Source organism: Panthera leo, chromosome A1 (assembly GCF_018350215.1).
Source record: "Panthera leo isolate Ple1 chromosome A1, P.leo_Ple1_pat1.1, whole genome shotgun sequence".
NCBI lineage: Eukaryota > Metazoa > Chordata > Mammalia > Carnivora > Felidae > Panthera > Panthera leo.
In genome coordinates this window covers 87,530,158-87,551,528 of record NC_056679.1, presented here as the reverse complement: position 1 = coordinate 87,551,528, position 21,371 = coordinate 87,530,158, and the positions used below count along the sequence as shown (strand labels likewise).

Here is a 21,371-nt window from a genome sequence, read left to right as displayed (position 1 = left end):
TTTTTGCATGTTTTAAAAGCATGTTATGTGTCCTGCTCCTGAGATTACTACTATATAAAAGTGGGTTATACACTGTCCAGGGCTTGGAACTCCAGGAATTGTTGCTGGTGTATGCTGTGTGCACTCTGCTATTGTGTTTTGGCTGGTCTATCCCACTGGCAGGTCCTCTGAAGATCTCTTCCTTGCTTGCAGTGGTGAAGTGTTAAGTCCTTTACCTAAGTGTGCTTTGATTTGTTTGTTAAAATAACCCTGGGAGTAAAAAGCAAGGGGGAAAGGTTTATTCCAAAAATAGAGAAAAGGAAAAGAAACAAAAGAAACCCAACAGAGAATCAAACAACCAAAAGACTGATTTCAAAGGAAGAGAAATGAAAAAAAAAAAAGAAAAAAGCAGGAGAAAAGAAAACAGAATAAAAAAGAAAAGAATAAAAAAGTCTGATCAAAGAAAAAGAAAAAAAAAAAGGAAATGGGGAAAAAAGGGAACTATGAGCCTGATTCTAAAAGAAAAAGAGAACAGGGAGGAAAAAAGAACAAAGAGTTGTCTGTTGGTTCCTGGGGGGTGGGGGATAGTGGCCAGCTGTGCTGGTCTGGAGGAGAGGCTGGCCATGTTGGCTCAGAATCAGTCCTGCCCAGTAAATAAGCAGTTTCCAGGCACAGAGGGGCAGGGTTGGTGTAAGCAGGTCCTGCTTCCATTGGCGGTCCATGTGTTGCTCTCTGAAGCCCCACTATTTTGGTGTTGGGGGGAAAGTGGCACCACCCCAATCTCTTGACCTTGGAGTGGGGATCTCAACCCCCACTGTCCAGACAGCCATCATAGAAGAGCAAGGGAAGTCAGCTTGCTCTGTGCCAAAGCTCTCTTGCTTTTATTCTTGGGTATGCAGCTGGGATTCAAAACCTAAAGTCTTAAAGGACCTGACACAGCACGGATCCACTCCAGTCCTCTCCAGGTTGGAGAGTAGAGCCTCTCCATCCTGCTGATGAAAGGCCTTTGGCTGGAATCTGAAGGGTCTTTTGTCCTTGTGGAGGCAATAAACTCTTTTCCAAAAGTAGTCAAGGAAGAGGACTTTTCTCACCCAGTTCATCCCAGAGTTCTCTACACCACACTATGCACTCTGGGGCCAGCTTCTTCCACCCCAGGAGCACGAGCCTCAGCTCCATTCCAGAAAAAGTCATGGACTTCCAAAACCTCAGGATTTGAGCTCCAAATGCTATTTTCAAAAAAGAACTGGAGAACTCAATACTTTTTGATCCCCAGTCTGTGGTCCAGAGAAGTTTTCCTCTTGTGCTAACTTGATACTGCACTTTCTCCACCCCTTTCTCTTTTTCTTCTTTCATCTCTCCATGGAAGTTTCCATCCTCTCTGTGGCACTGCCATTTTTCTCTCCCCTAAATCACATCCTTGCACCTGCCATGCTGTCTCCCACCAACTGTAGAGATCCTTCTGCCCCTTTGCAGATTGATTTCCTGGGTGTTCTAAGTAATCAGACCTCAATATAGCTGTGTTTGAGGGAAGAGAATCACAGTCCCCCTACTTAACTACTCCCTGAAATGATTTTTTAAATATACTGTTATATACTGTTTGCTAGTATTTGATTGAGAAGTTTTGCATCCATGTTCATCAAGGATATTGACCTATAATTGCCTTTTTTAGTGAGTCTTTGTCTGATGTTGGTATCAGGGTAATGCTGGCCTTATAGAATGAGTTTCGTCTTCTTTTTCTATTTTTTGGAATAGTTTGTCAAGAATAGGTATCAAGTCTTTAAGTGTTTGGTAGAATTCCTCTGTGATGCCACTTGACTCAGGACTTTCGTTTGTTGGGGGATTTTTGGCAACTGATAGATTTTCTTTGCTGGTTATGGGTCTGTTCAAGTTTTCTATTTCTTCTTGTTTCAACTTTGGTAATTTATATTTTTGTAGGAATTTAAACATTCTTCCAGGTTGTCCACTTTGTTGGCATATAGTTTTTCATAATATTCTCTTATGATTGTTTCTATTCCAGTGGTGTTGCTATTTCTCCTCTTGCATTTGTGATTTTATTTATAGGGGTATTTTCTCTTTTTTTTTTCTTTTTTTAGGTAGGTATGGCTATAGCTTTATCAGTTTTAATAATGTTTTCAGAGAAACAGCTCCTGGTTTCATTGATCTGTTCTATTGTTTTATTGTTGTTTGGCTTTTGTTTTGTTTTGTTTTTAGTTTCTTTTTTTTTAATTATGAAATTTAGTGTCAAATTGGTTTCCATACAACACCCAGTGCTCATCCCAAAAGGTGCCCTCCTCAATACCCATCACCCACCCACCCCTCCCTCCCACTCCCCATAAACCTTCAGTTCTCAGTTTTTAAGAGTCTCTTATGTTTTGGCTCCCTTCCTCTCTAACCATTTTTTTCCTTCCCCTCCCCCATGGTCTTCTGTTAAATTTCTCAGGATCCACATAGGAGTGAAAACATGGAATCTGTCCTTCTCTGTATGACTCATATCACTTAGCATAACACTCTCCAGTTCCACCTATGTTGCTACAAAAGGCCATACTTCATTCTTTCTCATTGCCATGTAGTATTCCATTGTGTATATAAATCACAATTTCTTTATCCATTCGTCAGTTGATGGACATTTAGGCTTTTTCCATAATTTAGCTATTGTTGAGAGTGCTGTTATAAACATTGGGGTACAAGTGCCCCTATGCATCAGTACTTCTGTATCGCTTGGGTAAATTCCTATCAGTGCTACTGCTGCGTCATAGGGTAGATCTATTTTTATTTTTTTGAGGAAATGCAACACTGATTTCCAGACTGGCTGCACCAGTTTGCATTCCCACCAACAGTGCAAGAGGGTTCCCCTTTTTCCACATCCTCGCCAGCATCTATAGTCTCCTGTTTTGTTCATTTTAGCCACTCTGACTTGTGTGAGGTGATATCTGAGTGTGCTTTTGATTTGTATTACCGTGATGAGGAGTGACATTGAGCATCTTTTCATGTGCCTGTTGGCCATCCGAATGTCTTCTTTAGAGAAATGCCTATTCATGTCTTCTGCCCATTTCTTCACTGGATTATTTGTTTTTCTGGTGTGGAGTTTGGTGAGCTCTTTATAGATTTTGGATTCTAGCACTTTGTCTGATATGTCATTTGCAAAAATCTTTTCCCATTCCACATTTTAGTTTGTTGGTTGTTTCCTTTGCAGTGCAGAAGGTTTTATCTTGATGAGGTCCCAATAGTTCATTTTTGCTTTTAATTCCCTTGCCTTTGGAGATGTGTCAAGTAAGAAATTGCTGCGGCTGAGGTCAGAGAGGTTTTTTCCTGCTTTCTCCTCTAGGGTTTTGATGGTTTCCTGTCTCACATTCAGGTCCTTCATCCATTTTGAGTTTGTTTGTGTGAATGGTGTAAGAAAGTGGTCTAGTTTCATCCTTCTGCATGTTGCTGTCCACTTCTCCCAGCACCATTTGTTAAAGAGACTGTCTTTTTTCCATTGGATATTCTTTCCTGCTTTGTCAAAGATGAGTTGGCCATACGTTTGTGGGTCTAGTTCTGGGGTTTCTATTCTATTCCATTGGTCTATGTGTCTGTTTTTGTGCCAATACCATGCTGTCTTGATGATGACAGCTTTGTAGTAGAGGCTAAAGTCTGGGATTGTGATGCCTCCTGCTTTGGTCTTCTTCTTCAAAATTACTTTGGCTATTCGGGGCCTTTTGTGGTTCCATATGAATTTTAGGATTGCTTGTTCTAGTTTCGAGAAGAATGCTGGTGCAATTTTGATTGCAATTGCATTGAATGTGTAGATAGCTTTGGGTAGTATTGACATCTTGACAATATTTATTCTTCCAATCCATGAACAGGGAATGTTTTTCCATTTCTTTGTGTCTTCTTCAATTTCCTTCCTACGCTTCCTATAGTTTTCAGCATACAGATCTTTTACATCTTTGGTTAGGCTTATTCCTAGGTATTTTATGCTTCTTGGTGCAATTGTGAATGGGATCAGTTTCTTTATTTGTCTTTCTGTTGCTTCATTATTAGTGTATAAGAATGCAACTGATTTCTGTACATTGATTTTGTATCCTGCGACTTTGCTGAATTCATGTATCAGTTCTAGCAGACTTTTCATGGAGTCTATCAGGTTTTCCATGTATACTATCATGTCATCTCTAAAAAGTGAAAGCTTGACTTCATCTTTGTTGATTTTGATGCCTTTGATTTAATTCTGTTGTCTGACTACTTATGCTAGAACTTCCAACACTATGTTAAACAACAGCTGTGAGAGTAAACACCTCTGTCATGTTCCTGATCTCAGGGGGAAACCTCTCAGTTATTCCCCATGGAGGATCATATTAGCTGTGGGATTTTCATAAATGGCTTTTATGATGTTTAAGTATTTTCCTTTTATCCCAACTTTCTCGAGAGTTTTTATTAAGAAAGGATGCTGAATTTTGTCAAATGCTTTTTCTGCATTGATTGACAGGATCATATGGTTCTTATCTTTTCTGTTATTAACGTGATGTATCACAATGATTGATTTGCAAATGTTAAGGCAGCCCTGCATCCCAGGAATGAATCCCACTTGATCATGGTGAATAATTCCTTTTATATGCTGTGAATTCGATTTGCTAGTATCTTATTGAGAATTTTTGCATCCATATTCATCAGGGATATTGGCCTGTAGTTCTCTTTTGTTACTGGGTGTCTGTCTGGTTTAGGAATCAAAGTAATGCTGGCTTCATAGAATGAGTCTGGAAGGTTTCCTTCCTTTTCTATTTTTTTGGAATAGCTTGAGAAGGATAGGTATTATCTCTGCTATAAATGTCTGGTATAATTCCCCTGGGAAGCCATCTGGTCCCAGACTCTTATTTGTTGGGACATTTTTGATAACTGATTCCATTTCTTTGCTGGTTATGGGTCTGTTCAAGTTTCTATTTCTTCCTGTTTGAGTTTTGGAAGTGTGTGGGTGTTTAGGAATTTGTCCATTTCTTACAGGTTGTCCAGTTTGTTGGTATATAACTTTTCATAGTATTCCCTGATAATTGCTTGTATTTCTGAGGGATTGGTTGTAATCATTCCATTTTCATTCATGATTTTATCTATTTGGGTCATCTCCCTTTTCTTTTTGAGAAGTCTGGCTAGAAGTTTATCAAATTTGTTTATTTTTTCAAAAAACCAACTCTTGGTTTCATTGATCTGCTCTACAGTTTTTTTTTTTTTTTAAATTCTACATTGTTTCTGGTCTAATCTTTATTATTTCTCTTCTTCTGCTGGGTTTGGGGTGTCTTTGTTGTTCTGCTTCTATTTCCTGTAGGTATGCTGTTAGATTTTGTATTTGGGATTTTTCTTGTTTCTGGAGATAGGCTTGGATTGCAATGTAGTTTCCTCTCAGGGCTGCCTTCACTGCATCCCAAAGTATTTGGATTGTTGTATTTTCATTTTCATTTGTTTGCATATATTTCTTAATTTCTTCTCTAATTGCCTGGTTGACCCACTCATTCTTTTGTGGGGTGTTCTTTAACCTCCATGCTTTTGGAGGTTTTCCAGACTTTTTCCTGTGGTTGATTTCAAGCTTCATAGCATTGTGGTCTGAAAGTATGCATGGTATGATCTCAATTCTTGTATGCTTATGAAGGGCTGTTTTGTGACCCAGTATGTGATCTATCCTGGAGAATGTTCCATGTGCACTCGAGAAGAAAGTATATTCTGTTGCTTTGGGATGCAGAGCTCTAAATATATCTAACATGTCCTTCTGATCCAATGTATCATTCAGGGCCCTTGTTTCTTAATTGATCCTCTGTCTAGATGGTCTATTCAATGTTGTAATTGGAGTAGCAAAATCGCCTGCAATGACCACATTCTTATCAATAAGGCTGCTTATGTTTATGAGCAATTGTTTTATATATTTGGGGGCTCCTGTATTCGGCGCATAGACATTTATAATTGTTCGCTCTTCCTGATGGATAGACCCTGTAATTATTCTATAATGCCCTTCTTCATCTCTTGTTACAGCCTTTAAAGTCTAGTTTGTCTGATATAAGTATGGCCACTCCAGCTTTCTTTTGACTTTTAGTAGCATGATAGATAGTTCTCCATCCCCACACTTTGAATCTGAAGGTGTCCTCAGGTCTAAAATCAGTCTCTTGTAGAACAGCAAATAGATGGGTCTTGTTTTTTTATCCATTCTGATACCCTATGTCTTTTGGTTGGCGCATTTAGTCCATTTACATTCAGTGTTATTATTGAAAGATGTGGGTTTAGAGTCATTGTGATGTCTGTAGGTTTCATGCTTGCAGTGATGTCTCTGGTACTTTGTCTCACAGGATCCCCCTTAGGATATCTTGTAAGGCTGGTTTAGTGGTGATGAATTCCTTCAGTTTTTGTTTGTTTGGGAAGACCTTTATCTGTCCTTCTATTCTGAATGACAGACTTGCTGGATAAAGGATTCTTGGCTGCATATTTTTTTCTGTTCATCACATTGAAGATTTCCTGCCATTCTTTTCTGGCCTGCCACATTTCAGTAGACAGATCCATCACGAGTGTTATCAGTCTCCCTTTATATGTTAGAGCATGTTTATCCCTAGCTGCTTTCAGAATTCTCTCTTTATGCTTGTATTTTGCCAGTTTCACTATCATATGTCATGCAGAAGCTGAGTTCAAGTTACGTCTGAAGTGAGTTTTCTGTGCCTCTTGGATTTCAATGCCTTTTTCCTTCCCCAGATCAGGGAAGTTCTCAGCTATGATTTCTTCAAGTACACCATCAACACCTTTCCCTCTCTTTTCCTCCGCTGGAATCTCAATTATGCATATATTATTTCGTTTAATTATGTCACTTAGTTCTCTAATTTTCCCCTCATACTCCTGGATTTTTTTATCTCTTTTTTCTCAGCTTCTTCTTTTTCCATAGTTTTATCTTCTAATTCACCTATTCTCTCCTCTGCCTCTTCAATCCGAGCTGTGGTCACCTCCGTTTTATTTTGCAGCTCATTTATAGCATTTTTTAGCTCTTCCTGACTGTTTCTTAGTCTCTTGATCTCTGTAGTAATAGATTCTCTGCTGTTCTCTATACTTTTTTCAAGCCCAGCGATTAATTTTATGACTATTATTTTAAACTCATTTTCTGTTATATTGCTTAAATCGTTTTTGATCAGTTCGTTAGCTGTCGCTAGTTCCTGGAATTTCTTTTGAGGAGTAGTCTTCCATTTCGTCTTTTTGGATAGTCCCTGGAGTGGCAGGAACTGCAGGGCTCTTCCCCCATGCTGTCTGGAGTAACTTGTGTTGGTTGGTGGGTGGGGCCATAGTCAGACCTGATGTCTGCCCCCAGCTCACCGCTAGGGTCACCGTCAGACTGGTGTGTACCTTATCTTCCACTCTCCCAGGGGCAGGACTCACTGTGGGGTGGTGTGGCCTCTGTCTGGGCTACTTGCACACTGCCAGTCTTGTGGTGCTGCTTAGCTGGGATCTGGCGTATTAGCTGGGGTGGATCTGCAAGGGGCACAGTGGTGGGAGGGGCAGCCTCAGCTCGCTTTGCCTTTGGTGGTCTGCTTCCGGAGGAGCCCCTCTTCCATGGGCCTCCCATCTAAGCTTGGCTCCATAGAGTCTGTTCTGCTAGTCTTTTGGTGATTTTCTGGGTAAATTCGGCAGATGTGGGTGGAATCTCAGTGATCAGCAGGACGTGGTGAGCCCAGCATCCTCCTACATCACCATCTTCCCGGGCCTCTGGGTTATTTTTTCTGTATGTAAATTTTCTACCCTGCAACTTTGATTAGGTCTAATTTTTTTTTTTTGGTTGAATCTTTTGTTTTATATATATATAAAATCACATCATATGTAACTAGAGTAAAATCTACCTTTTCCTTTCTAATTCTGATGCCTTCTATTTATTTTTGTTGCCTGCTTGTTCTGACTAGGATTTTGAGTATTAGGTTGAATAAGAATGCAAAGAGTGGGCACTCTTTTCTTGTCCCTGATCACAGTGGAAAGGGTTTCAATTTTTCACCATTGACTATATTGTTAGCTATGGGCTTGTTATATATAGCCTTTATTATGTTGTGATACATTTCTTATATGCCTAATTTGGCAAAAGTTTTTTTAATCTTGAATGGATGTTGAATTTTGTTAAATGTTTTTTCTTCTATTGAGAAAATCAAATTGTCTTTCATTTTATTGCTCTAATTTATCACATTTATTGATTTACATATGTGAAACCATCCTGTCATCCCAGGGATAAATTCCACTTGACATGGTGAATAATCCTTTAAATGTGCTGCTGAATTCAGTTTACTCTTATTTTGTTGAGAATTTTTGCATCTAAATTCATGAAGAATATTGGCTTGTGGTTTTCTTGTAGTATCCTATGTAGTTTGGTATCAGGGTAATACTAGCGTCAAAAATGAGTTTCTCTGATTGGGAAAGTTTGAGAAGGATTGCTGCTAATTCTTTAAATGATGATAAAATTCATCAATGCTGCTATCTGGTCCTAAGCCTTTTTTTTGTTGGGAGTTTTTTGATTACTATTTCAATCTCCTTAGTAGTAGCTGATCTGTTCAGATTTTCTATTTCTTCTTGGTTCAGTTTTGGTAAGTTGGATGTTTCAAGAATTTTTCCATTTCTTCTAAGTTGTCCAGTTTATTGGGTGTAGTTTTTTATAGTAGCCTCTAATGCTCCTTTATATTTCTGTGGTGTCAGTTGTAATGTCTCTTCTTTCAATTATAATGCTGTTGATTTGGGTTCTCTCATTTTTTCTTGGTTTGTCTAACTAAAGGTTTATCAATTTTGTTTATCTTTTCAAAGGACCAACTCTTGTTTTGTTCATCTTTTTTTATTGTTTTCCTGTTTTCTATTTTTTTTTTTTTATTTCTCTCTAATCTTTTTATTTTATACCTCTTGGTAACTTTGAAGTTTAATTTTTTTTTAATTTTTTTTAACATTTATTTATTATTGAGACACAGAGCATGAGCAGAGGAGGGGTAGAGAGAGGGGAAGACACACAGAATCTGAAGCAGGCTCCAGACTCTGAGCTGTCAGCACAGAGCCCAACACGGGGCTTGAACTCACAAACTGTGAGATCATGACCTGAGCCGAAGTCTATCGCCTAACCAACTGAGCCACCCAGGTGCCCCACCTCTTTGTAACTTTGGGTTCAGTTTGTTCTTATTCTAGTTCCTTGATATGTGAAGTTAGATTTTTTTAGGGTCACTCAATTTTCTTGATATATTCATTTATAGCTAAAAACTTTTGAAATAGAACAGATTTTGCCATATTTTATAAGTTTTGGTATGTTGTGTTTCCATTTTTGTTTTTCTTTCTTTTTTGTTTTTTTTTAATTTCTCCAGCAAATTTTTTAAACCTGTTGGCTGTTCAGGAGAGTGTTATTTGATTTCCATGTATTCTTGGATTTTCAGTTGTTCTCCTGTTATTGATTTGTACTTTCATACCATTGTGGTCAGAAAAGATACTTGGCATTATTTCAGTCTTTTTGAATTTGTTAAGACTTGTTTTGTGGCCTAACATATGATCTATTTTAGAAAATGCTCTGTGTACATGTGAAAAGAATGTGTATTCTGCTGTAGTTGGTGTGAATGATCCAACCACAATCTATTGTCTTCCAGCAGTGTAGGCTACTAGTCCAAGATCCCAATGTTGGCAGAGTTTGTTCCTCCTAGGGCTGTGATGAAGAATCAGTTTCATACATCTCTTTCAGTTTCTGCTGGTTTGCTGGCAATGTTCCACATCCTGGGCTTACAAATGCATCACCTCTTAGCTTTCATCTCTACATGGTATTGTCTCTGTGTTGGTGTGTGTCTTTGTATCCAAATTTCCCTGTTATAGATATAGAAGGTACCAGTCAGGTTGAAATAGGGCTCACTTTCTTGACTTCTTCTTAACCAATTGCATCTTCAATGACCTTACTTTAAAATAAGGTCACATTCTGAGGTACTGGGGGTTCAGACTCCAGCATATGAGGTTTTGGGGAACATAATTCAACCCATAATACTATCTGTCAAAACCAGAATCATAATATGAATGCTTTCTTATTATTTCTTCTTAAATTTATCAGGGATTTATTGCCATGCTGGTATATACAGATCTATAAATTTGGGCATAATATTACATAATATTCATTATAGTGATTTATTTAAGTTCTTATTGAATAGTGAACCTTTGGATGAATTTGTCCCTTTTTACTATTACAAGTAACTATGAAAAACATATTTGTTTTTTAAAATTTTTAAAAATATGTTTTCAATTTATTTTTGAGAGAGAGAGAGAGACAGAGCATGAGCATGGGAGGGGCAGAGAGAGAGGGAGACACATAATCTTAAGCAGGCTCCAAGCTCTGAGCTGTCAGCATAGAGGCCCCCACGGGGCCCAAACACACAAACACACAAACTGTGAGACATGACCTGAGCCAAAGTCGGACGCTTCACTGACTTAGCCACCCAGAAAAAAATACTTGTTTATATAACTTCATGTATGTGTGGATATTTCTTTTGCGATGGATACCTATAAGTGTAATTAATGAGGGAACACTTGTAGGCATTTTATATTTTGTTAGGCATAGCCAAATATCTTGAACTTTAGAACTTTATCTCTTGTTGCATTTTGCACCCCCTACCCCCAATATTACACAACTGCCACAAGGTAAGCATTTGCAAAATTCTTTAATTTTTATAACTTACTCCCCACCCTCATCCCTTTGTTGCCTGCCTGTCCTTTCTTTACTGCCTTGTTGAACAGTGGCACTTTCCAGAGGCTGATCAGCCAATAAACACAGGAAAATCCTCGATTTTCTTTACTTTCAGTTCCTTCTACCTTCTTTTTTCTTTTTACAAACACCGGAGGAGTTTTCTAAAATACAGATTTGATAATATTGAGTCATTTATTTAAAACAAAAACAAAAACAAAAACCTCCAAAGTTTGTGTTTCTTTGCATGGTAAGTGAAACTATCTGTGACCAGCTCTAGATCACTGTTTCTGCCCTTTCACCTAACACAACCTTCACTCCATTTTGAGTCATATTGAATTCGCTTTTAGTTTTAGGAACCTGGCCTCTTTCACCCTTCCTCCTCTTGCTTACTGCCTTCCTTTTGCCTGTATGCAAAATACCCTCCCACCCTCACAGTCCATCTAAGAAGCTTCTTCTTATTCTTCAAGTAATTTCCCTGTTACTCAGCTTTTCCATTTAAAAATAAGGATAAAAACAATACCTGCATCTTGGTTTTGTAGTAATTCAATGTGATAATCCTATTTAAAGTCATTGTCTTGGCAAAACATATAGTAAACCCTCAATAAATGTTAAATTTACTTCAATATTTTTTGGAACACATATTTATAACCTAAGGCATATCATTAGTAAATTAAAAAAAAAAAAAAAAAGACAGGAGCACCTGGGTGGCTCAGTTGGTTGAGTGTCAGACTTCGGCTCAGGTCATGATCTCATAGTTTGTGGGTTTGAGCCCTGAATCAGGCTCTGTGCTGACAGCTCAGAGCCTGGAGCTTACTTCGGATTCTGTGTCCCCATCTCTGCACTTCTCCCACTTACACTTTGTCTCTCCCTCTTTCTGTGAAAAATAAATAAATGTTTTTAAAAAAATTAAAAAAAAACCCAATAATTTAACAATATAGTACATGGCAAAATATCTGTGCTCAGTGAATGTAGAACTTAGTTGAATGGATTGCTTGATACCAAGATGTACAATGTTGGTTACATCTGTTGAATCAAGTGGATTGGTTAGTAGAATTGGGTGTTCAACTGACTAAACATTTTATTATGCACTCCACGTACCCATCACTCAGTCTCAATGTTATCAATATTATCAATGTTTTGACAATTCATATGTGACTCATTCTCAACAAAATCATCCTGTGCTTGTAACTGTTGTCACTTCATGGTGCACTGCTCCTCAAACATCTGTTTCATAATCTTTTCTAATCCTTTTCTGGGGAAGATGGCAAAGCTTGCCATTTTGTAACTTTCAAATGGTCTTTCCTTTCTTTTTGGATGACTATCTTCAGTCTTCTGGAATGTTGTTCATCTTTTCCAGTGTCTTAGTCTGTTCAGGCTACTGTAACAAAAATACCATTTTCTGGGTGACTCAAACAACAAACATTTATGTTCAAAGTTCTGGATGCTGGAAGCCCAAGATCAAGGTGCTTGTAGATCATCTGATTTCTGGTAAGAGCTATCTTCCTGGCTTTCAGACAGCCACCTTCCTGGTGTGTCCTCACATGGCAGTAGAGGCATGGGAACTCTCTGGGGTCTGTTTTACAAAGGTGCTAATCCCATCATGAAGACTATACCCTCAAGACCTATTTACCCCTTAAAGGCCATACTTTCTAATACTATCACATTGAGGATTAAGATTTCAACATATGATTCTGAGAGGACACAAACATTCAGTTCAGAACAGCCAATAATCCTGCAAATCCCTTGTACATGTTAAATAGAGTCCATCTGATAAAATTATTCTTAACTGGCCATTCTTAACTCACTAGAAGCCCCTCAGAACTTGCCTTTTGTTTGTTTGTTTGTTTGTTTTGTTTTGTTTTTACTCCTCCATTTTGGGCTTCATTCCCTTCTTTGTCTTGCTTATTCTATTTTTTAAATTATGATTCTTCCTTGACTGGGAAAACAAGTACTTCTGTTTTCTTTTGATCACCTGCTCATGCTACTTTTATATGTTTCTATTTTTCCTGATTCTAAGACATCTTGGAGCTTAAAGGCATGTCATTGTTAAGGATTGTGGAAGGAGAGAATATGATTGCATGAGATGTTCTTAAGTCAAGGTTTTGTTGAGACCCTAGCATATGTGGCTTTCTGTATACTGTATACCACCCTCTGAGCTTCTATGCTGGAGTGATGTAGCTCTCTACTTCAAAGCCCTCATGCTTCTGTTGGTGATAGAATATGTTCAACTTGACCCAAGTGTAGTACACCAAAAATCTTAATCCCACAAAGTGTAATGCAAATTTAGAGCTTTATTCTCTGAGAGACTCCTTCCAAGGCAGAAGCAAGAAGAATATGGATAGAAGGGGCAACAGAGGTGAGATTGCACTAGAAGGCTTAAGTCCAGGTCCCCCATCCACTGAACGCTTGCTCTTTGACCTTAAGAGAAACATATGCTTTGATAAACCTAAGATTTCTGATCTGTAACAGATACATAATAGTTATTGCGGCACTGCTAACTTGCTCAGTTAATGTGAGAGTCAAATAAAGCAAGTCTGTGCATTGTGGTAGGAATTATCAGTGACATACAACCTGGGATGCATTTCTTGAAGATGTGGTGGTAGGGAGCATGCATGGCAGAGGGAATATGCATAAGAAGGAAGAAGGATGTGGAAGGAATCTGGATTAATTTGCTTTTGCTCTGTCTCTTCTACTGATCCCAGCCAAGCATCTGCTGAGACTATTATTTGTCTCTTTTATGTGGCCAGAGACAAAGAGTCATGTGCTCCTCAGATTGTATCCAAGATGCTGGCTCCTCATCTTGAAGTTGAAGGATGTAGCTTTTTAGATAAGAAGAGATTCCTCTGGTGAGAGAGCTGTGCAATGTTCAAGGAAGTCTGAACACTGATGACTCTTTTTCTTGTTCCTTCTCCAGGTTGATGAATTCTGGACTTACATCAGGTTGCTGTCCAGCTCTGTCTTCAGTGCTCAGCACTAACCAGAAACTCACACACCTTTACCTAAGGGGCAATGCTCTTGGAGACACGGGGGTGAAGCTACTCTGTGAGGGCCTCTTGCACCCCAGCTGCAAGCTTCAGATATTGGAGTAAGTCCCTTAGCTTTTTTTTTTCATTTTTGCTTATTTATTTTTGAGTGAGAGAAAAGCAGAAAGAGAGGGAGAGAAAGGATCACAAGCAGGCTTTGCACTGCCAGTGCAGCTTGAACTCCCCACGTGGGACTTGAACTCACACACTGTGAGATCATGACCTGAGCTGAAACAAAGAGCAGCTTAAACAACTGAGCCACCCAGGTGCCCCAGTCCCTTAGCTTATTACAATGATGTGGATGCATGGTGGCTAAGGTGTGTATGTGTGTGTGGGGGTAATGATAGAATGATTTGTACCTGAGAAGTAATGATGTTCTCCTAAGGTTTGGCTTGTTACAGGATCATGCACCTGGGAAGAATTCTACTTCTCAGTGCTGTAAAGGTAAATACTGGATTTGGATTTGTGGATTTCACCACAAAAGAATAGAAAGATATGACACTTGTGTTTTAGGGAAATTTAGGAAGAGGCATAGAATTGGGGAAAAATCAATTCACAAACTACTATTCCTAATTTGATCTGCACAATCCAGTAGACTGGAAAAAAAAATACTATCATCTGAAAAGGAAAGAAGAATAACCACAGGCACAGAGGATTATTCTAAGTTTGTTAATCCTGTGTTTTTTGTGCATTTGAAACATTTCAGGCTGAGATCTGGGGCACCTGCTGGGATGGCTAAGGGGACATTTTCTTTAAATCACCCTGTTTCTTGCAGATTGGACAACTGTAGTCTCACCTCACACTGTTGCTGGGACCTTTCCACACTTCTGACCTCCAACCAGAGCCTGCGGGACCTGAGCCTAGGCAACAATGACCTTGGTGATCTGGGGGTCATGCTACTCTGTGAGGTGCTGAGGCAGCAGGGCTGCCTCCTGAAACGCCTGAAGTAAGTGTGCTCTTCAGAATTCACGTGGTGAGGTTCAGAGTACAAAGGACAGGTTGACCAGTTATCAAAACCTGGGAGGGCTTCATTTGTACTCAGACTGAGGTTTTTTTTTTATTTTTTATAAGTCATGTGAGTCATGAACCACATATTTAACTTCATCCAGACTTTATGCAGACATTAACTTTGAAAATCAAGTTTCAGTTCAGTGTGAAAAGAGTTTCCATTCATTTTCCTGAAAGAAACCCAAGCCCCAATGAAAGTTGCCAAATAGAATTACATGGCTATGCAAGGGACTGGACTTTGCAGAACTGGAGGAGTCCATGGTTCACTGTAATTGCCAAGGTCTTTGCACAGTGGGGTGTTGTAGGTTTTGTTTCTGAGGACTTCCAAATGGAAAGAGAGTTTCAGAATCAGCAAGATTAGAAATGCCACAGACATCAGTTCATCTGCATTGTGTTGGGTTTCCTTATTAGTAATATCACTCATTACCTCTTGAGTAAGAACTCCCTAGTGAGTCTCATACCTTGGTCAGTCAGGACAATCACAGTCTCCACTGAAGACATTTCCCTCACTTTGCTTTAGAGGCAACACCCTGGACTTTCTTCTACTTCATGAGCTGTTTCTGCTCAGTCTCCTTTGTGGATTCTCTTTATCAACCTGACCTGCACATGCTGCATCCCCAGGATGCAATCATTGAGCTAATTTTTCTTCTCTAAACTCTATCTTGTGTTTGCATCATCTAGTCTTCTGGCTTTATCATATATGTCCTGTGTCACCCAATTTATACCTGTATGAATTCCATGTCCAAATGCTAGTCTGACTTTCCATTTGTCTAATAAACCTAAACTTTACATGTCCAAATTCAAACCTGCATTATACCCCCCACCCCATCTAACACCTGCTTCTTCCCCATCTCCACCAATGCTTACTCATTGTGAATTGCTCAGGCCAAAAAAGAAATCCTGTGTCACCTTTGACACCTTTTTCTTATGCACATGTCCAACGTGTTGGCATGTCCTAATAGCTCTTCTTTCATAACATACCTGCTTGTTGATCTCTTCTTGCCAACTTCATGACTTGTACCCTGGTTCAAGCCATTGTCTCCTCTTATCTGGATTGTTCTGGTGGCATTCTGCCAGGCTCCTCTGCATGTAGTATTCTTACCATGGCAGATGGAAGGTGCAACTAAAACATGAGTCAGGGGCACCTGGGTGGCTCAGTCAGTTAAGTATCTGACTCTTGATTTTGGCCCAGGTCATGATCTCATGGTTTGTGGGATCAAGCCCCACCTCAGGCTCTGTGCTGACAGTGTGGAACCTGCTTGGGATTCTCTCCCCCTCCCTCTCTCTGCACCTCCCCTGCTTGCTTGCTCTCTTTCTCTGTCTCTAAACAAACAAACATTAAAAAAAGAATCAGTGATCATATTATTCCCACCAACATGCTCTAGTGACTTCCTATCACATTTCAAGATCCACAAACTCATAGTATTGTGTAAGGCCTCATGTGATCTGGCTCCTGTTGCTTCTGCAAATTCACCTTCTCCTAATACTTGTTCTTTGTGCTCCACTGATATCTTTGCAGTTTTGCAAAAATACTGTCACCTTTTCATGTGCTGTTTCTTCTGCCTAGAACTCTCTCCCCTTTGATATCCACATGTCTTGTTTCCATGTATCCTTAAATTCTCTGCCTAAAGGTCTTCTACGTGTCTGTCTCTGACCATCCTAATGAAAAGAACAGATCAGCATATCCTTCTTGTTTTTGCCTTTTTTTCTTATTTTCCTCTGTAGTATTAATCAGCAGCATACATACACGCTATATCATTTCAGCAGAATACTTACATGCTATATCATTTTCTTTTTCATTTATTATCTATATCTTACCAAGTAATATAAATTATATTATAACAAGGACTTCTGTTCTTGTTCATGACCTCAAGGCTAAGAACCAACTGGAATGTAAGTTTGAATAAACAGAAGTTTGGATCAGCATTGCATCCTTATGCAGACACAGTGGAGCATGTTTACTGCAGGAAAGCCAACATTCTCAGAGCTAAGATAAATAGAGGGACAAAGTGTAGGATATGTCAGGATGAAGCCAGGGACATTACTGTATGTGGAGTCCTGACCCACCCCAGAAGGACACTCTGGAGGTAAGGGACAAGCTTCAAATAGGCTGAAAAGCCCATGGATCCAATCAACCTATCTCATTAGCTCAGGCTGCCTTAAACAAACAGGCATTTATTTCTCACAGTTTTAGAATACAGAAAATCTAAGATCACAGTGCCAAGTAATTCCACTTCTAGTGAGAGCTTTCTTCCAGGCTTACAGAGGGCTGCCTTCTTCCTGTGTCCCTATATGGCAGAAAGAGAGCAAGACAGGAACAGGGAAACAGAGTGTGGGCATCTCTTATCATAAAGGCAGTGATACCATCATGAGGGCCCACCCCCATGACCTCATCTAACCCTAATTACATCCCAATGGCCCTATTTCCAAATACCATCACATTGAGAATTAGGGCTTCCGTGTATGAATTTTGGAGAATACAAACATTCAGTTCATAACACAACCAAATCAAGGTTGTTAGAAATGATGCAGGACAAATGGTATGATTTCTTAGCTAAGTTGCAAGGGAAACTTACAAAAATAAAAAGGGGGAAGAATGTATCAAAGAACACTTTAGAGGCTGCAATGTGTGAGCTTCATATGGCTCCTGATTCAATAAACATAATATAAAAGTGTATCAGTCAGTTGAGGAAATTTAAACACTGATTGGACATATGTTGATAATAAGAAATTATTGTTAATGTAAAAAAATTTTTTTTAAGTTTATTTATTTTGAGAGAGAAAGAGAGAGCTTGAGCAGGGGAGGGGCAGAGAGAGGGAGAGAATCCCAAGCAGGCTCCACACTGTCAACACAGAGCCTGACACGGGGCTCAAACTCATGAACTGTGAGATCCTGACCTGAGCCAAAATCAAGAGTTGGGTGCTTAACCCACTGAGACACCCAATTGTTAACTTTTTACAGTGTGAAAATGGCATTGTGGTTGTGTTTTAAAAAGGCTTCATTTAGTGTCACATAGTTAAATATTTATAGATGTATGAAATGCTGTGTTTGTAATATCCATTGATGTGAGGAGTAGGGGGGCAATAGATAAAACAAGATTGGCCATGAGTTATTAATTGTCAAATCTGGGTAATAAGCATATGGGGATCCCTTATACTATTTTCTCTAAATTTACATATGTTGAAACATTTCCAAACTTGAAGGTTAAAAATATAACAGAAACAACATTTGGCATGAGGTGTAGCATCAGAGACCTTAGAAGTGTGTTAGGTTAAGGGGAGTAAGGAGATGAGATTTATTAGGCAAAAACAAACAAACAAACAAAAAAAACCCAAAACAAAACAACTCTGAGAGTGTTCTTTGAAGAGTAGAACCCAAGGCTCTTTTTTGCTTTTTACAGGTTGTGTGGAATGTATTTCAATTATGATACAAAATGTGCATTAGAAATACTTCAAGAAGAAAAGCCTGAGTTGACCATTGTCTTTGAGCCTTCTTGGTAGCAGTTGAAGCTGGCCACCAGTTGCCAGCGTTTTGGCTCCCTGCTGTCCCGGTGTAGACAAGTGGGAGGGAGCACTCCTCCATCCAGGGTTAAGACCATCACTCCACGATTCTTCTGGTCCAGTGTGGGACAGCGAAACCTTGCTGATGGTGCCTTTGTGTCGAGAATATGAGCATCTCCTGTACCCCTGGCTTGATGACACCAAGACAATGAAATCATCCAAATGATGTGGTTCTTATTGTAGAAACTCAGTCGAAGAAGATGTTCCTCTTGGTGACCTCATATGACTAACTCATTTAAGAAAGCACTTTTTCTCTTTTTACTCTCTCTAAATCTCCTTTCCCTCATATCTTTTTTCACTCCTCTTTGCTCTGTTTACTTTTACCCATATCATCACTCTTACATTATTTCCCTTTACTGAGGGTAACAGAAAAAGTAAACTATGTATTATGTTGCAATTTTGTGGCAGCAACTTATTTATTTAAAATTTTTGTAACAGGTATATTTTCTAATAAAATAATTCATGTTTATTTTACCTGGTGAAATTTCAAAAAATATAAAACCTTTTGTATTTATTGATTTAAACGCTCTCTTTTCCTTAATTAAAGGTACCTAGAAATCTCTCTACTTTAAAGATAAGTTAAATTGCTTTATGGATTTAAAAAATCTCTTTACCAAATGGTTCAGTTGTAATGCATGGGGAAAAAAAAATCACCTTGCTCTCATTCTGATGGTTGAAATTTCAGCTCTGGTAGGACAGGAAGTTGAAAATCATATACAGGACAGTATTAGAGTAGATGGGGCCTGTACTCCTAAATAGAAGTATTGTGTAGAAAATACATTTTGCCTTCAATTATAAGAGCTTATCTTGGATTTATCTCAGGAGCAGTTCATCTGTCACTCTTTGCATAGCATTAAATCATTAATAAATATTGACTAATTGCTTCTCTACACATGGGGTAACTCTTGAACCACACGGAATTGTTCAGGATGGAAACATTGCTTCATCTGTCAAATGAACTATCCAGACTTTGCTACTCAAACTATGGCCTATGGACTGTTGATATAAGGAGCTTACGCAAGAATGTAAATCAATCCCATTCCTAAGTATGCTTTTTAGATAAGGTGACTTTTTTTTCTTGGTAAGACTGTCTCAATAAAGAAAGAAGTATATGATTTATATTCTGTTAGAAACTTTTTTTTCTTTTCTTTTTTATTTTTTCTTTCTTTTTTTTTTTTTTTTTTTTTGCCTAGGACCAGCCCTTTTTAGTAACTTTGGTCTAGATTTTTGTTTTTTGCATCTGGGTGAAGTGAACTATCCCTGCTAGAGACGTCTTGACACACAGGGTAAAATGTAATTAAAGCACAGTTAAGCTTGAAAGAGGAAAAAAAATGGGCACGAGGAACTTAAAACTGAGTTAGGAATTTACCCCTCACTGACCCAGAGGAAGATCTGAATTAATACACATTCCACAATAGGACTATTAATTTGGAAATATCCATGAGGCTTTCCACACCAGCAGAACTAAAAAATAAGTAAAGTTGCTGGATAGAAGATCAATCTATAAACATCAACAGCTTGCGATTGGAAAAAAAAAAAAAATCATTCTCAACCATCATAGTAAAGATTGGATCAGGTATGAAGCAGCAATGCATACTAAAATCTAAAGAGAAGTTTAAATCAGAGCAGGATATTTCTGTAGTCTGAGAGTTATCTCTCCTCAGTTGGCTAATCAATTGCGAAAGAAGAATAGTAACTTTATAAAGAACAGGAACTAGATAGTACCCTGACCACCTAAAAAAAAGATCGATGGGTGCAAATGGATGTCTGCTTTTGGGTGAGATAACTTGAGAAGGAAATATTGTCACTTGTGTGTAATTCTGGCTGAGAATGCATACCCAGAATCTAATTATCAGGAAACACCAGATCAACTCCAAATGAGGAAGTTCTATTAAAAAAGGAGAGTTCTATCATTATTATTATTATTATTTATTGTTATTATTTTTAAGGCAGTGAGTGGGGGAGGAGAGGCAGAGGGAGAGAGAGAGAATCTCAAATAGGCTCCACGCTGACCATGGAGCTCAATGTGGGTCTTCACCCCATGACCCTGGGATCATGACCTGACCTGAAATCACTCAGCTGACTGAATAACCCAGTCTTCCCTTCACTGTGGTTTAGATTTGCATTTCCCCGATGATGAGTGATGTTGAGTGTCTCTTCACGTGTCTGTTAGCCATCTGGATGTCTTCATTGGAAAAATGTCTATTCATGTCTTGGTGCTCATTTCTTAACTAGATTATTTGTTTTAGTTTTAGTTTTAGGTTCTGTTTTTTTTTGGGGGGGGTGTTGAGTTTAGTATGTTTTTTAATAGATTTTGGGTACTAACCCTTTATCTGATATGTTATTTGCAAATATCTCCTCCCATTCTGTAGGCTGACTTTAGTTTTGTTGGTTGTTTCCTTCACTGTGCAGATTTTTTTTTTTTTTAATCTTGATGAGGTCTCAATGATTCATTTTGCTTTTATTTCCTTTTCCTGCAGAGACATGTCAAGTAAGAAGTTGCTGCGGCCTCAAAGAGGTTGTTGCCGGTTTTCTCCTCTAGGATTTTAATGGTTTCCTGTAAAGATACATTTTAAAAGTAGAGCTAAATGTACAGTAATGTGACTATAGTTAACAATACCATATCGTATTCTTGAAATTTGCTAAGAAGGTGGATCTTAAGTGTTCTCATCACACATGAACATACACAACAATGTAAAAGGGTGACTATGTGAAATGATGGACATGTTAAGTAGCTTGATTGTGGTAATTATTTCACAATGTATACTCATTTCAAAACATCACATTATACACTATATATTATATATATGTAAATAAATAAATTTGGATAAAAAAACAACAAATTGCATTGCATGACACGCAAGCATATAGACACAGATCAACAAACTAACAGAATGAAATTATAATAAAAGCATATTGTTTCCTTTGGGGAGAAAAATAAGTGTATAAACCAGTTAGAAGAAAATAGAGCAAAATATGTAAGATATAAGCTTAATATGTTTCTTGAAATAGACTTAAAATGACAAAGGTTGGTAAGTTAAATTATTTTAAAAAGTAAAATTTTTGAGTATTGTTGCAAAGTTAGAATTTTAGCCCTATCTTAAGCCCTCCTGTGCCGGGCTGGGGTC

At 38.4% G+C, this 21,371-nt stretch overlaps 1 protein-coding gene across 3 annotated transcripts in view; it reads left to right on the top strand.

Annotated features, from left to right (window-relative positions):
• The window catches only part of NLRP3 (NLR family pyrin domain containing 3), a 60,086-nt gene extending 41,410 nt beyond the window's left edge, over positions 1-18,676 (top strand). For all 3 annotated transcript variants that reach the window (XM_042931434.1, XM_042931442.1, XM_042931453.1), the window contains 3 exons: positions 13,566-13,736; positions 14,450-14,620; positions 18,084-18,676. In XM_042931434.1, the coding sequence (XP_042787368.1) occupies positions 13,566-13,736; positions 14,450-14,620; positions 18,084-18,183 (442 nt within the window). In that variant the 3' untranslated portion in view covers positions 18,184-18,676. The remainder of the gene's footprint in view (positions 1-13,565; positions 13,737-14,449; positions 14,621-18,083) is intronic.
• Positions 18,677-21,371: the final 2,695 nt, after the last annotated feature.